This window comes from Dama dama, chromosome 22, assembly GCF_033118175.1.
Source record: "Dama dama isolate Ldn47 chromosome 22, ASM3311817v1, whole genome shotgun sequence".
NCBI classification, from domain to species: domain Eukaryota; kingdom Metazoa; phylum Chordata; class Mammalia; order Artiodactyla; family Cervidae; genus Dama; species Dama dama.
This window is the reverse complement of record NC_083702.1, coordinates 54,425,112-54,440,165: the sequence shown is the minus strand read 5'-3', so window position 1 is coordinate 54,440,165 and position 15,054 is coordinate 54,425,112. Positions and strand designations below refer to the sequence as shown.

Sequence of the window (15,054 nt, the reverse complement as noted above, 5' to 3'; positions counted from 1 at the left end):
AGCACAGCCCAGGAACATGGAGTTTCACTGATTTGGTTGTTTGCATCTCTTTGTTCTCAACCAACCCGTAAATTGTAACGGCGCTGGGATGACTTATTCAACTCTTTACCACTAGAACCTAGAGCTCATTAGTGGTTAATTGTCTCTCGGTAAAGATACACTAATGAAAGTAATCAATCTTTTAAAACCAAGAGTTTTTCTGAGAGAGGCTATCATTCAAGCATGTCTTTATTTTTGAGAGATAAATCATTAAGATAGTAGCCAATCTGGACCATGCAGGGCAACTGAAAGGACATTTGTCACAGGTATGGACGGGGATGGCCTGGGTGCCCTGCAGGGGTTCATGAGAAGGTGCTCTGCCATCTCTCAAGCCGAGTGTGTTGTTCAGAGCCTCTTACTCCTTTCTGTGTTTCTTCTCCAGGTTTCTTCAGGAGAAGCATTACCAAAAACGCCGTGTACAAGTGTAAAAACGGGGGCAACTGTGTGATGGACATGTACATGCGAAGGAAGTGCCAAGAGTGTCGACTAAGGAAATGCAAAGAAATGGGAATGTTGGCTGAATGTATGTATACAGGTATTTGCATCAAGCGATTAAATTCCACTAAAAATCTCTTAAGGAGGCAGATGTCAGGTAATTCATATGATTAGAATGGTAGGTCATAAATTGAGGAAGGGACTTAGTAAGCCATCTAAGTTCTCGAAAAGAATAATGAACCACTGAAATTGTCCAAACTGTCAGCTGCAGAGCACTTCATACACCTGAGGGAAACAGCTGTATTTGGTGTCCATTCTTGTGATGAATTATATGTGAAATGAAGTGGCTTTAATATACAGCCAAAATAGCATGTTTTAATTAGCTACAAAGAAAAAAGTCTAAAAGTTTCCTCCAAATATGATTTAATATCCTGCTTACTTATTGTTTAATTAGCATAAAAATTCACAGCTGTGGGGAAAATTAAGAATGTTTTATAAGGTATAACTGCCTCTGAATTGTCTAGATAGAGTTTTAAACCAAGTCGTTTTATTAAGACTCCTTCTCTTTGTGCAGCTTTGAACCAATTTGTATAGGTTTACACAGGAAATTAACTACTCCGAGTTTTAATATAATTTGGTCTTTCGATCAGATAAAGAGACACTGTATTAACTGCTGGCTTTGTGAGAAACTGTAATCTTCATCAGAATTTGGAATGCACACTAGTATGTAACATATTAATTTTTATTCTGAAAATTCTGCAGACCCCTCAGATTCTGAGATATGTCCTCTTCCTTCTCAAAACACAAATAGACAAACAAACATCACCAAGGAGATGGTAACATTCAGAGAGGGAATGCCACATGAAATAAAAGCCTTTGGAAGGTGACTCCAGTTCTATTGTTCTCCAACCACAGGCAACTGGGATGGACCCAAAGAAATAATGCGTGCAGGAAGGGGAAGAAAATAGGGCAGTGTAAATAATCCAGCTCTGGATGGATGAAAGTTTTATAGTGGCCGATCACAATCTCTTCTTAGCATGTATGAAACAAGAGACTGCGGCAGGGGCTGCGGCTGGAATCCAATCTTACAGTGGAAACACTCACTTCAATCCGAGGGAGTTCATGTTCCTCATCACTTAAATATGAACCTGTTCCAGCTAAGTCCTGAGGACATTCTTCATGATCTTACCTACAAGAGTCTATAATATTATTTATGAAAACACAGACTCATCCAGCAACAGATACAGGAACTTCTGTATGATCCTATAAAATACATGCCCCAGACAAAGAAATTCTTCGCGATTTCTTTCATTAACATTGAGAGAATGAGGAAGTTAAATGGGAACATGGGAGATTGTTCTCCACTATTTTAGATTGTTCCGTTTAAGTGAAAATTCATGATGATATTGTATGATTATTCAAAGTGTGAAAGTGTTAGTTGCTCAGTCATGTCCTACTCTGCGACCCCATGGACTGGAGCCTGCCAGGCTCCTCTGTCCAGGGAATTCTCCAGGCAAGAATATTGGAGTGGGTAGCTAGTACCTTCTCCAGGGGATCTTCACTACCCTGGAATCAAACCCAGGTCTCCTGCATTGTAGGCAGATTCTTTAACTTTTGAGCCACCAGGGAAGCCCGATGATTATTCAAAACAAAAAATTTCAAAGTCCCCTGGAGTTATTTTCATCTATAACTATATTCTCAATAATTTATACAATTCTGAAAATTAACAAGACTTTAAAAATTTTCCCTAAAGGATGTTGACATCATTTTACCCAACACATTTACTTCTATGTTTAATGTGAAATTGAATATACTTCTTATAGTATATTATGTAAACATCAATGAAAAATAATATTAATACTATGCTTTGAAACACGAGCTTTTGAGGCCCCCTAGGCCAGGAAGAGTGAGTGTCATCCACCTTCTTTTATTGACTACCTTACATTTGTACAATGCTTTGTTATTACAGATTCTTTGTTTACTCTTTTTAAAAAGTGACCTAGTCGTATTTAATCCACAAAAAACTCTATAGGATAAATATCATTTCCATTTTATTAAGGAAAAAACTGAGACTCAGAGGAGATACATTTCTTGTTCAAGGTCAAGTCTTAGAGTGTCAGCAGGGCTAGAACCAGCTCAGTGCCAGATGGCAAAGGAGACCTTTAGAGCCGACTACAGCTCAGCTGCCTTGTGACCACAAACACTCAATAGGACTTTCCTTAGATGCTGAAGACTCTCTGCTTATTTTTTCAGGCTTGTTAACTGAAATTCAGTGTAAATCTAAACGACTGAGAAAAAATGTGAAGCAGCACGCAGATCAGGCCGTCCATGAAGACAGTGAAAGTCGTGACCTGCGACAGGTGACCTCAACGACCAAGTCCTGCAGGGTAATGACGGGCCACGGTGTGGTCAGAACCAGAGGCCGCGAGCTTCCAGGATATCGTGACACGGGCGGGGGTTTTCAGACGAGGGCCACAGCCACTGCCAGGATTTCATTTCAAGTGTGCATCAACTGGATATCTTCTTTGCTTTTTATTTATGTATTTTAAATACTTATACATTTATTTGGCTGCCCCAAGTCTTAGTTGCGGCAAACAAGATCTTGAGTTGCACCACATGGGATCTAGTTCCCTCACCAGGAATTGAACCCGGGACTCCTGTGTTGGGGGCACAGAGTCTTAGCCACTGGCCCACCAGGGAAGTCCCTCTTCTTTGCTTTTTAATCAGAAGAGTAATATATGCTTCCATGTAAAAATTCAAAAGATAGCAAGAGCCATTCCCTTCTCCAGGGGATCTTCCCAACCCAGGGATCAAACCTGGGTCTCCTGCTTTTCAGGCAGACTCCTGACCATCTGAGCCACCAGGGAAGCCCATGTAAACATGGGTGAAGTAAAATAAGTACAAGAGTCCCATCTCCTTGACTCCATTCCTCTCCTGCTTCCCTGAGTTTGCCAGTGGGAATGGCTTGGGATATAAAGAGGATTTTTTAAAACCACATTTTGATGACATTTTTTCTTTGTCATTGAGAAGGGAGGCTCAGACTAGAAAGGATGTGGATTCAATAGAGGCTTGTGGATTAGTCCTTCTCAAGGGGTAAGATGGGGTGAATACACATCTGTGGATCAATAGAGAAAGGCCATTCCCACGGTCACAAATTACTCAAGAAATCCTTTCAGCTACTTGGACAAAACAGAGGAACAGCATCTTGGATGCTTGGCCAAACATATGATGACGGTGCAGAGGACTTTTGGAAAAATTTTAACTTTCCATTAGTTGAAAAACCAGTAATCCATGATCAGTCAAGTCATACCTTTCTCAGTGTTATACCACTGATGAAAATGTCATCCATGTTTAGTTTTGCAACTATGTTCTGTTGTATTCATTTCAGAAAAAATAATTTTATGTTAAAAGTACAGATGACCCTTAAACAACATGAGGGTGACTAGGGGTACCCACTCTCAGGCAGTTGAAAATCCACATGTCATTTCACATGCTAGCCCTATAGTAACCTCAGTTCTGCATCCGTGAATTCAAAAACCAACCACAGATTCTGTAGTGCAGCAGAACACGTTTAACAAAAGAAATTCATGCATAAGTGGACCCACATAATTCAAACCCTGTGTTGTTCAAGGATCGGCTGTATTGCTTTGCCATAGTGCTTTGTCAGTAGGTTGGTAAAGAAAGCAACAAGTTGACATAATTATTCTCATCTCACAAAAGATGCTAATCAGAGGGAAAGAGGTGTTTGGGGTCTGAATTGTCCAGATTGATGACTCACTACTTCAGGGGTTGGTAACATTTTTATAAAGGACCAGATATTTTAGGCCTTGGCCACACAGTCTCTGTGAGAACCATTCAGCTCCTCCATGGTAGTACAAAAGCAGTATAGACAATACACTGAAAAGCGAGTGTAGTACTGTTGAAATACATTTTTAAAACCAGGTGGATTTGGTCCATGGGTTACAGTTGGTTGACCCCTGTTCCACATAACTACACTTATGTGGAGTCTCCATTTTATATGTGGGAAGCTGTTCTTAGTTATGATTAAACTTTGAATTTTCAGTAATTTTGTGAATTTTCTTGATAGGCTTCATATCCAGATTATTATTTCTTCATAAGAAATACATGAAAGGAATATTTTGCTATCCTCGTTTTGTAGATAGGAAAATTAGCCACTTGCGACAAATTTAGTGAAATGTGATATAGCTTGCCCAATGGCCCAGAGAAAGTAAGTACATATTATAACAGAGTGCATGCAGTGTTTCTGCCATAATTAGGGCTTTTCTCAACATTTTTTCTGCTAGTGGTTTACTCTAGATGAATGTATATATGGGAAACATGCCTTATAACCACCTTCCCTAACACCTTTTATTTTTTTGCCAGTGTAGGAGAAAACTGAACTCACCCCAGATCAACAGAATCTTCTTCATTATATTATGGATTCATATAGCAAGCAGAGGATGCCTCAGGAAATAACAAATAAAATTGTATGTACAACATCTGAAAATTATGTGTTTGAAGTTAATATTTTCTGGAGCTTTGACTACCTTGGAGGTCAAATTTATATATGAATATGTTACTTTAAAATGATTAGGGCTTAGAATTAAAGTTATACTTTAAACTTTTTGCTACATTAAACAAACAGCAAGTCTCATATTTAGCTTGGTAATAGCATTTGTTCTCCAAAGATCTGAAAATATGAGTTGGGTCTTAAATTTTATTATCTAAATATGATTCTGTAGTCTAATAATTTTATGTTGATTTCTCTGATCTACTTATTGTTTTTTTTTTTTTCTTAAAATTTAGTTAAAAGAGGAATTCAGTGCAGAAGAAAACTTTCTCATTTTAACTGAAATGGCTACCAGTCATGTACAGATTCTCGTAGAATTCACAAAAAAACTTCCAGGTATCTTTGCACGAACTTACTTCTCTACTATACTGTACAATATTCTTGTGACATTGAAAGGCAGGTGTCTGTTTATCATTGAATGGAAGTCATCTCACATCTGCTCTAAATTCATGTGTCTACTACAGACATGAAATATTAGAGCCAGATCATGTTCCACTCATCAACAAATCATTTATAATAATTCACCAAATGATAGATTAAAAATTGAAACTTTACGGAATTGTCATTCATCCATTTATTCATCCAATAAGCATTTTTGATACCTACTCTATACTAAGTGAAAGTTGCTCAGTCATGTCTGACTCTGTGTCTCAACTGTTGTCTCAGATGGTAAAGAATCTGCTTGCAATTCAGGAGACCTAGGTTTGATCCCTGGGTTGGCAAGATTCCCTGGAGAAGGGAATGGCTACCCACTCCAGTTTTCTTGCCTAGAGAATTCCATGGATAGAGGAGCCTGGTGGGCTACAGTCCATGGGGTTGCAAAGAGTCAGACACGACTGAGCAACTAAGACATTCCCTTTCACTATACTAAGTACCTAACAATTACCTTTAAGTAGAGTGACTAAAGGCTAAAGAAATTTTTTAACGTATACAAAGCGCTGTTTGAACAGAGAGAAAGTGGTTCCTAATTGTATCTGAGAAAGACCAGGAGGCTTCAGAAAGAATCTTATTTGATTTGGGTATAAAACAAAAAAGGAGTTTTCCTGGTGATATGAAAGAAGGGGCATTCCAAGTTGAGAGATCTGCTTGTGAAAATGTAATGAAGCATGAACAAGAATAGGATCATTAGAGATGGGAGAGAAGATTCAGTGTATCTATGGTGGGCTCCTTGGTTTGACATGAGGCAGACTGGTACCAGGCTGATGAGGACATAACTAAAGGATTTAATTCTTATCCCCTGGATGGTAAGGAGTTTTGGTGGCTTTATTTATTTATTTCTGAAGTAGAACACGATGAAATTTATGTTACAGAGATATGACTTTATTGGGTTTGTATCAGATGGATTTGAAAAGGGAAGCATCGCAGGTAGTCAGAATCAGTTAGTATGCCTACTGCACCAATCTAGGTAAAGGGCTTGAAATAAAGCAATAGCAGTGAAAGAGAAAGGAAATGAAGAGAGACTCAAAAATTGATAGGGCTTGATGAACAATTGTCTGTGGGGGATGAGGGAGAGGGACTTACCCATAGTCATTTAGATTGTGTGTGCATGCTCAATCGTGTCTGACTCTTTGTCACCCCATGGACTGTAGCCCACCAGGCTCCACAGTCCATGGGATTGGCCAGGCAAGAAGTGGATTGCCATTCCCTTCTCCAGCTGATCTTCCCGACCCAGGGATTGAACCTGCGTCTCCTGAGTCTCCTGCATTGGCAGGCAGATTCTTTATCACTGAGCCACCTTGGAAGCCCGATTTAGATGGTGCCAGTGCAGAAACTGGAATTCAAGATTCTTATCTCCCAAAGTTACGCCCCTCCCCACCCCCCATTTTCCAGCCGCATTATCAATGCTAAGTCAATAGGTTTAAGTTGTTTCAGTGTTTTTAAAATATGTTAGTACATTAGAAACCCATGGTCTAGTAGAGTATATAGAAGGTAACTTCTGATGTAGGATTTTAATTAGACATTTAATTTGCTTTCTTTTGCCAGCATTATGCTATTATTTTATTAAATGTGTCATGGATAGACATAAGCTTATGTAAAAGTCATAAAATGTGGGGAGAGAGTTCTTGTTATCATTGAAACATTAATATATCTCATTCCTTTATTAACAATGAAAGGGAAACTTAATTTGTTGTATGTTAATTTAGCTAAAGCAATCTTGATCAAAACCAAGATTGTACAGGAGTGGAAACTGTGTGTGGGGGGTAGAACATCATGAGAATATGATGCCCTTGGTTGTTTATGGGAAAAGGTTTTTCAGTTCAAATGGTCAGTTGGTACTGAACCAAGAAATAACTGAAGAAAAGAAAGAATCTTATTTACAAGAAGGTAGCTTATCTGAAAGCAGTGGCAAGAATCTTTTACACCTCTTCATTTCCAGTGCCTAACATAGTTCCTGAGGGAGAGGAACAGTTAAGGCATGTTTAAATAATTAATGCATGTTTTATGAGTAAAGTAGAAGGAAAAAAATTTAAATACAGCAGAAAATTAAAGGCAAGAAAATCCTGAGAAACTAAGAATGTTGATTAACAATAACTTTAGAAATGACAACATTATTATGTATAATAATAATAGTGATATAATACCAGTATGAAAGGGTGTTTTGTGAATGACGCAGCAAGTCTTTCAGCACTTTGAGCATAACCTGAGCCAAGCACTGTCCAGGGTGCTGGAGACTCAGCAAGGCTCCTGACTTTTTTAAAAAAGAGACAGAAAAGACTCAAATTCTTAGAACAGGGGAAGGTTATTCATTACCAATTCTTAGAACAGGGAAGGTTATTCATTACCAACAGGAGAAGAGATGGTCACAGCAGAGCTGCTACTTAGAGATGTTCTGAGACTCGCCTTGATCAGGCATTTGTGACACTGAGATGAAAATGAGACTTTAGGACTGATTTAAGTTTCTGGGTTGTATTTTAGGCAGAGAAACAAAGGGGCATAGCTTCTAAAAGCGTGATTCAGAATCTTGGGTAGGAGGTAGACAGGGAATATAATTTGAAAAAGCTTATTCTTTACTCTCACAATCTGATTTTATACTTGGGAAAAATACAAATTATGGAAAAGGGCTTAAATGTTTGCTTATCAATTGGGGGATGAATTTAAAAGATTAATGGACTTTGATAAAAAAAATTCCTACCAGAGACCTTTCCAAACCTCCTTAAAACCATACCTCATAGATCTGGGCCATCTCAGAAGGCAGGCTTGGCAGGAAGGCAAAGAAGGAATCTTTCACCCCATTTTTAAAGTTTTAGATGGAAAAACTCTGAATAAATTGGTGTCCATTGTAAGTAATTCAATCACCTGACTCAAACAATGCAGAAATACATGGAGCATAAAGTTAGGGTTAGAAAGTCCCCTCTTCACCCACGTGTATCACCTTTATTCTAGGCCACCATTAATAGAAGTCTGGTTTGATTTCTTTCACATATTTTTATCTCTACAAACATACACATACATAGGTTTTTTTAACATTTAATGAGATCATATAATATATATTTCTTTGAGAGTATTTTTTTAAGCATCTATGATTTTCCCATGTCCATATGTGTAAATCAGCCTCATGCTTTTAAGAACTGTATAATATTCTATTGTAATAATAATAGTTAACATTATTTAAGTACTTACTGTATGTCAAACACTGTACTAAGCATTTAATGCAATTGCCTCATTAATACTTCTGCCAATCCTAAGGGGCAGGTACTTTTATAATCCCCATGTTGGAGATGAGGAAAGTAAGGCACTAAGATTATGTTTCCTAATACCACAAAGATAGCAAGTGTCGGAGACAGAATTTTATTCCAGGAAACCTGATTTTAGAGACCTATTTTATACTGTCCTCCATACTGTCATCATATTTTATACTGATTTACCATAATTTATTTAGGTAATCACCATTAATGGACTCTAGCTATGTTTTCAGTTCTTCAATTCATTCATTTATTCATTGAGCAAGTATTTTTGAATGCCTGTCATCAACGTAGTGACTTTTAATTTTTGACATTACTCTCTTCTCTGAATTCTGTTGCTCTTTAATGCTTTTCCAGGGCATTTAGACTCTGATGGCATTAGTTTATTTCTGTCTGTGTTCATGTGTCCATGTGTGTCTGTGTATTAATACATATATGCACAGGAGTTTGTGTTTGTTTCCCATTCATTCATTTAGTCATTATAAAATTATTTAACAAATAATTCTTGGATACAAGTTATATGTCAGGCACTTGGAACAAAAATGAATGAAACAGGCAAAGTTTCTGTCTTCAAAGTTTATACTGTAGGAGAATGGGAGACAATTAACAAATAAGCCAGTAATCCTATAGTATCATGTCAGAAAGTGTTAAGTTCTATGAATGAAAATAAAGAAGGTAGGGACTAGTGAGTGCTGGGAAGTACTATTTTAGGTAGGGTCACCTTGAAGCAGAGACCTGCCTACAGTGAGGGAGTGAGGCGTGGGGATAGTGGAGAGCAAACACCCTGGAGCAAAGCAGACTTGTGGGCTCACAGCAGAGCCAGGAGTCAGTGTGGCTGGAGCACAATGACTGAAGAGGAGGTGATGAAGGAGAAAGTGAGGTCAAAGAGGCTGCTGGGGACTGTAGCCTGTAGGCCTGCGTAAGGACTTTGGATTTTCCGGGCAGCGTTCTATTTCTTCAGGTCATCAGTTCTTTTCCATATTTCTCTTATTTTCCCTACCCTGCATACGCAGTGCTGAGCTCAGACCAGACACCTCAACATGGCCCTAATTGTGTTTTTGGCCCCTTCTTCACATAAATTAAAGACTCATGAGGTGGTCAAATATTCATTTAAACCTCTGAGCACATGTAAAATGTTTTCTGGCTTGTGGATACTTCCATTCTACAGAGTTAACCCTCTCTGACCCTTTCTGACATGACTAAAATAATGGTTCAAAGACAATATGCTTTGTCTCCAGTATTTCGTCTGAATCAGCCTGTGTCTTCTATAATATACAAGTATATATATTTGGTATAGACTTGATATCCTTTTTTGCCTAACTCATTGAATGAATCCCACTCAATGAACATAAAAGTCAGCTTCTGTTTGGGGAGTACAATAGTTACTTATTAACTCGATTTGGCTACTCAGTCTTAAAACAATTACAAAATCACTTTATGGAAATGTTCTATCAGTGGGGATGAGGAAATATTGTTATATAACATTCAACTTTTTGATACTGATTTGATTATCATCTTCATTCAGGATTTCAGACATTGGACCATGAAGATCAGATTGCTTTGCTAAAAGGATCTGCAGTTGAAGCTATGTTCCTCCGTTCAGCTGAGATTTTCAGTAAGAAACTTCCAGCTGGACATACTGACCTACTGGAAGAAAGAATTCGAAAGAGTGGTAAGTAATTTGGTTAATCCTAAAAAGCGTTTGTTCCTGCAAGTAAGAATTTGAATATGCCATGAAGGCAGGCCTCTTGCCTGTCTTAATGCAATTTATGCCCATTGTGACTAGCATGGAAAATGACACAAAAAAGAAAAGATGCAATTTAAATAGATGCAAATTTAGTGACTTGGTTCCAAAATTCTTGTTGTAATAGCAAAATACCAAAAATACTCTTTTCACTGCATTAAGATGAAGGACCAAAGGAGAAATTTTTTTAAATACTGGAAAATTAGTCTGATTTTTAAAATAACATAAAGGAGTGGGGATTATTCAGTCTAGAAAAAGATCCATTTATTCAGAAACTTCAGCTATGAATGACTATGTATCAAGCTATTAATCTATCTCAGTTCAAAGTCAAATAAGAAATAATACCAATAGCAACATTTATACATCACTTATTGGGTTTCAGGCACTGTTCTAAATACTTTATGTATTGGTTCCTCAAAGCCTCACAAAAATCCTTTAAGTACTATTATTCTTCCCATTTTATAGGTGAAAAAAACTAAGAGAGAGTGGTTAAATGATTTTTTCAGAGATAGACAGGAAGCCTGACTTCAGAAGCCACGTGTCCTAACCGCCATACCTCACTGCCTCTCAGATAAAATGAAACAGTGAATGAGTAACACAGTTTAACTTACTGTGGAGGAATACTGTGATGGGGAGGGTATGGAAATGAGAATGTATGGTCTTTGCCCTTGGGGCACTCACAGACTAGTGGAGAAGTAAGGTGTACAAGCAAGTGATTCCAAAGGAGTGTAAGAGAGACTATAAGCAATATGTATGTAAAATGAAGTAGAAGCCTAAAGATGTGCCTCCCTTCTGCCAAATCTTCCTGGTGAGTCAGAAAATGCATATAATCAGTTGAATCATGGAGGATGGTTAGGAACTTGTCAAGCCACAAAAGTCTGAAAAAGGCATTCCAAGAGATATAGCCTTTACAATATAATAATATAGAAATTGCAGGTAATATAGAAATAATATAGAAACTCTCCACAACGTTGTGGAGAAATGAGAGAACATCCATGTATAGGACTGAAAAATACCTTGATATTGCTGCAAGATAATATTTGTGCAGCTGAAAATGCAGTGAATGCTATATTATTAAGGATGTTGAATGCCACAAAAGTAGCTTTAGTTCTTATGTAATTGGGGTTCTTGGTAATATTCTGAACAGATACGATATGACCATAAAAGTACTATGGAAAGATCTTTATTATGAAGAAAGGCTTGGAGGAATTAAGACAAGTAGCAGGTCTCTATAAAGAAACCAGTGAATAACTAGGTGAGAAAACATGAGGGTCTTGCAGACTAAAAATATCTAGTGATCAAAAAGAAAAAAACCTTACTTGATAACATAAGTTACAGAACTTGTAATACTGCAAATTTCAGAAAAGTTCAAGAATGAAGTTTTCTAGAACAGTCTGTATAAAGAAATATGCATGCCTCCGGCTCATAAGATACTTTACCCAAACATCAGCCACATATTGTGACAACGAAAACCATCCAAATTCACGTGCTGCTTCATATTTTTAATCTATAGTGATGCTTCCATTTATGAATATTTATGAATTTGCTTCCCCCAGTGGATTTTCAGAGCATTGCCTTTTCCCCACACCATATAAAAACCTGATCTTGCAAGATGACCTTTCAGAATAACTTTATTTTTATGCAAATATAACACATTCTTATTTCTATTGTATGTTTAATTCCAGAATAACATAACATTTCAAAGTTACCCTGTTTAAACCTACAGAGCTGTTTAAAGAATACAATGTGAAATTTCTTTTTCTGTTCTTCAAATTCATACTGTTTTGTTTGCTATTATTAAATCCCATTACATTCACCAAGATACTGTCTGCTGAGATACATTTACTTAGTGAGGATTACAGTGTTTATTTATGTTAATTGAGGCTTCAGAATATATTTCTGACACAACCTGTGGCTGAGTTGTTTTTTCATAATTCTAGTGCATCAGTTTTTTATTCCTAATGTGGTATTATGTAAAATTCACTTATAACCTAGAATTTTTAATAAAAATAGGAATAGTCATATGATACCATAAAATATGATAGAACTGAAAAGGGCTGGCCGACACTAATTAGTTTACATTTTTACATTAGGGAAATTAGCAATAACTTCTCACAGACTTAACAACTTGTTCTGTTATGTTCACTTCAAATAGAAATAATCTCTGAAAACTACAGTGAGTTTTGGCCTTTTTTGATTACCTGCAATAGACGTAAGTGAAATATTCAATTCAGTAAGTGTTTATCAAGATGACAATATACCTTGTGATTTTGCAATGGTTTGCTTTTACAAGCATCATCTTCTGAGTATTTCCAGTGGCCTCTAAAGGTGAGGGCTATGTTCCTATTTTATAATCAGGGAAACAGGCTTACATGGGCTGGGTGGCCTGCCCAAGATCATACAGCTAACCAGTAGACTATCAGGAGATGAACACAGGTGTTCTACTCAAAGCCCAGCACTGTCTCTATACATTGTACCTGCCACTTGCTAAGACCTAACATTTGCCCAGCTACTAGCTGGTGGGGAATATAAAGACCCAGTAAGACACGGTTCTTCCCCTTTGGCTGAGTAAGAAGGCACAAGCAGCAGCTATCAATCTGAAATTGCATTTAAGCAAATAATAGAATGAGTAGAGACAATGAGGTCAGAGGAAAGAGAGATGCTTACTAGAGTGATGAAGTTGTTGTAGCACAGTAAAGCATACCATACATAGTATATTTTTTCTACTTTTTAAATATATATGATTTTGCTGCTTTAACTTTGGTAACTCACACAAAATGAAAATCGTTATAAAAGCTAAATTCTCTAATGAAGCAGATTTAAACTGTCAGTTCATAGACTGTCTTTGAAAGAAAGGTTGGAAATGTATAGAGACAAATGACAGAATATTTATAAGGAAGTTTTAATTCTTAAACTTTAGAAATCTTACAACTTCTCATGTTGCTTTTCAAAGTGGTCACATGATAATTTTGGCATGGGACAAATTTGGGGGTAAAATTATAGGGAAGAAACCCCTTCAAAATAAGAGATAGTATTAAAGTAACAAGAGTGTCAATATTTCTATTGCCCCTCAGCACTAATCCCCAAGCCTGTTTTACTTGTCCAGTTTGGGACATTATGTATTTATTTATGCATTTGTCTCCTCCATCAATCTGTGAACTTCTTGAGGACTGTTCCCAGGACTAACACAGTACCTGGCACAGACAAAGTGCACAAAAATTGGTGAATTGGTTGAGATGGATCTGAAATTTGACATTCCAAACCCTGGCAACGCCTAAGCACCATTATCCTAAGATAAATTTTAGCCACTCAGACTACTGGAAAGTATTAAATATCTTAAATATTTTAATCAAGGCCAACAGTATGGCAAAAATGACTCACTGAGTGGAGGTTAGCAGTTGAAACAGAGGCCAAGGTCCAATCTCTCAGCACCACAGGAATATTTCCATTGTCTGAAAGGCCTCCTTTCTCCCAGTACATCTCACAGCTCTGTAACCTTCACTGCTAGGAACAAACAAAACATAATATGGTGTAATTTAACAAGCATTTATTAATCTCCTACTGTGTCTCCAGTAGGATGCTAGTTACTAAGGACACAGATATGAATAAGAACCATCTTTATTGGTCAGGCAGTGTGCCAAGCACTGGGGACAGAGCAGTTGACTCCTGTTCTTATAAAATATAGATGGTATTTCACACTCTAATGGGAGGAAGAGATATGAATTGTGAGAGGTGCAATAGAATTGAACATAGAGGAGGGAACAGCTAATTCTGCTTCAACATGACAGGAAAAGCTCCACAGAAAAAGCAAAATTTGAACTTGACCTTGAAATATGAGTAGGGTGTCCTAGCCAAATGAGGATGCCTTGTATATGTGCATTTGTGTTTGATACACACACACATACCTCTGCTTTATTTTTGCCCCCAATTAAAACTAGGAAGTTAATTAGGAAATAAAGACATTTACATTTAAAGTAACTTTAAAGAGCATAGCGTTAATTCTATCACATGGTTATTCTCTCAGAGAATATTTATCATTGGAAAATTAATTTATCAATCACAGACTTTTTTAAGGAAAACAAAAAACAAAGAAGCAGAAACAGTGATTTTTTTTTCCAACTAACATTTTCATAGTAGGCTTTGTGATTAAATTAGAAAATAGCCCCCTCTTGTGACCAAAAATCAACTAATTGGACTTAGAACAAGTTTCTGGAGGAGGAGGAAGCAGGAAAACAGGAAAAGACTGCCCCTTCAGGATGATGCTGTTGTTACATTGCTTATGTTAGAAATTGCTGGCTCATAAAACTTAAAAGCATCTCTTTGTTTATGCTGGCATGATTAATTCTGATTATCCACTCTAATTCCAAAAGCAACTTTATATTTATCTATCCTGTAGGAAAATAATTTTTTAAACTCTTTTATTATTTATTTTCTACATTTTTTCTATGTTCACTGTTGGTCTTTAAAATGAAAATTTACAAGATGAACATTTTTAATAAACATTTTAACCTGTTTTTTTCCCCCAAAATTAGCAGTTGCAATTAGATAGCTAATGGTATCATCTTTGGTAGGTGAAAGGAATT

General features: G+C 37.0%; 1 protein-coding gene across 4 annotated transcripts in view; it reads left to right on the top strand.

The window, feature by feature from the left end:
• NR1H4 (nuclear receptor subfamily 1 group H member 4) overlaps nt 1-15,054 on the top strand; it is a 78,450-nt gene that overhangs the window by 56,731 nt on the left and 6,665 nt on the right. For 2 of the 4 annotated variants that reach the window (XM_061125550.1, XM_061125548.1), the window contains 5 exons: nt 422-574; nt 2,728-2,861; nt 4,863-4,961; nt 5,281-5,380; nt 10,253-10,399. In XM_061125550.1, the coding sequence (XP_060981533.1) occupies nt 422-574; nt 2,728-2,861; nt 4,863-4,961; nt 5,281-5,380; nt 10,253-10,399 (633 nt within the window). The remainder of the gene's footprint in view (nt 1-421; nt 575-2,727; nt 2,862-4,862; nt 4,962-5,280; nt 5,381-10,252; nt 10,400-15,054) is intronic. The other 2 variants (XM_061125551.1, XM_061125549.1) reach the window with 1 other exon arrangement.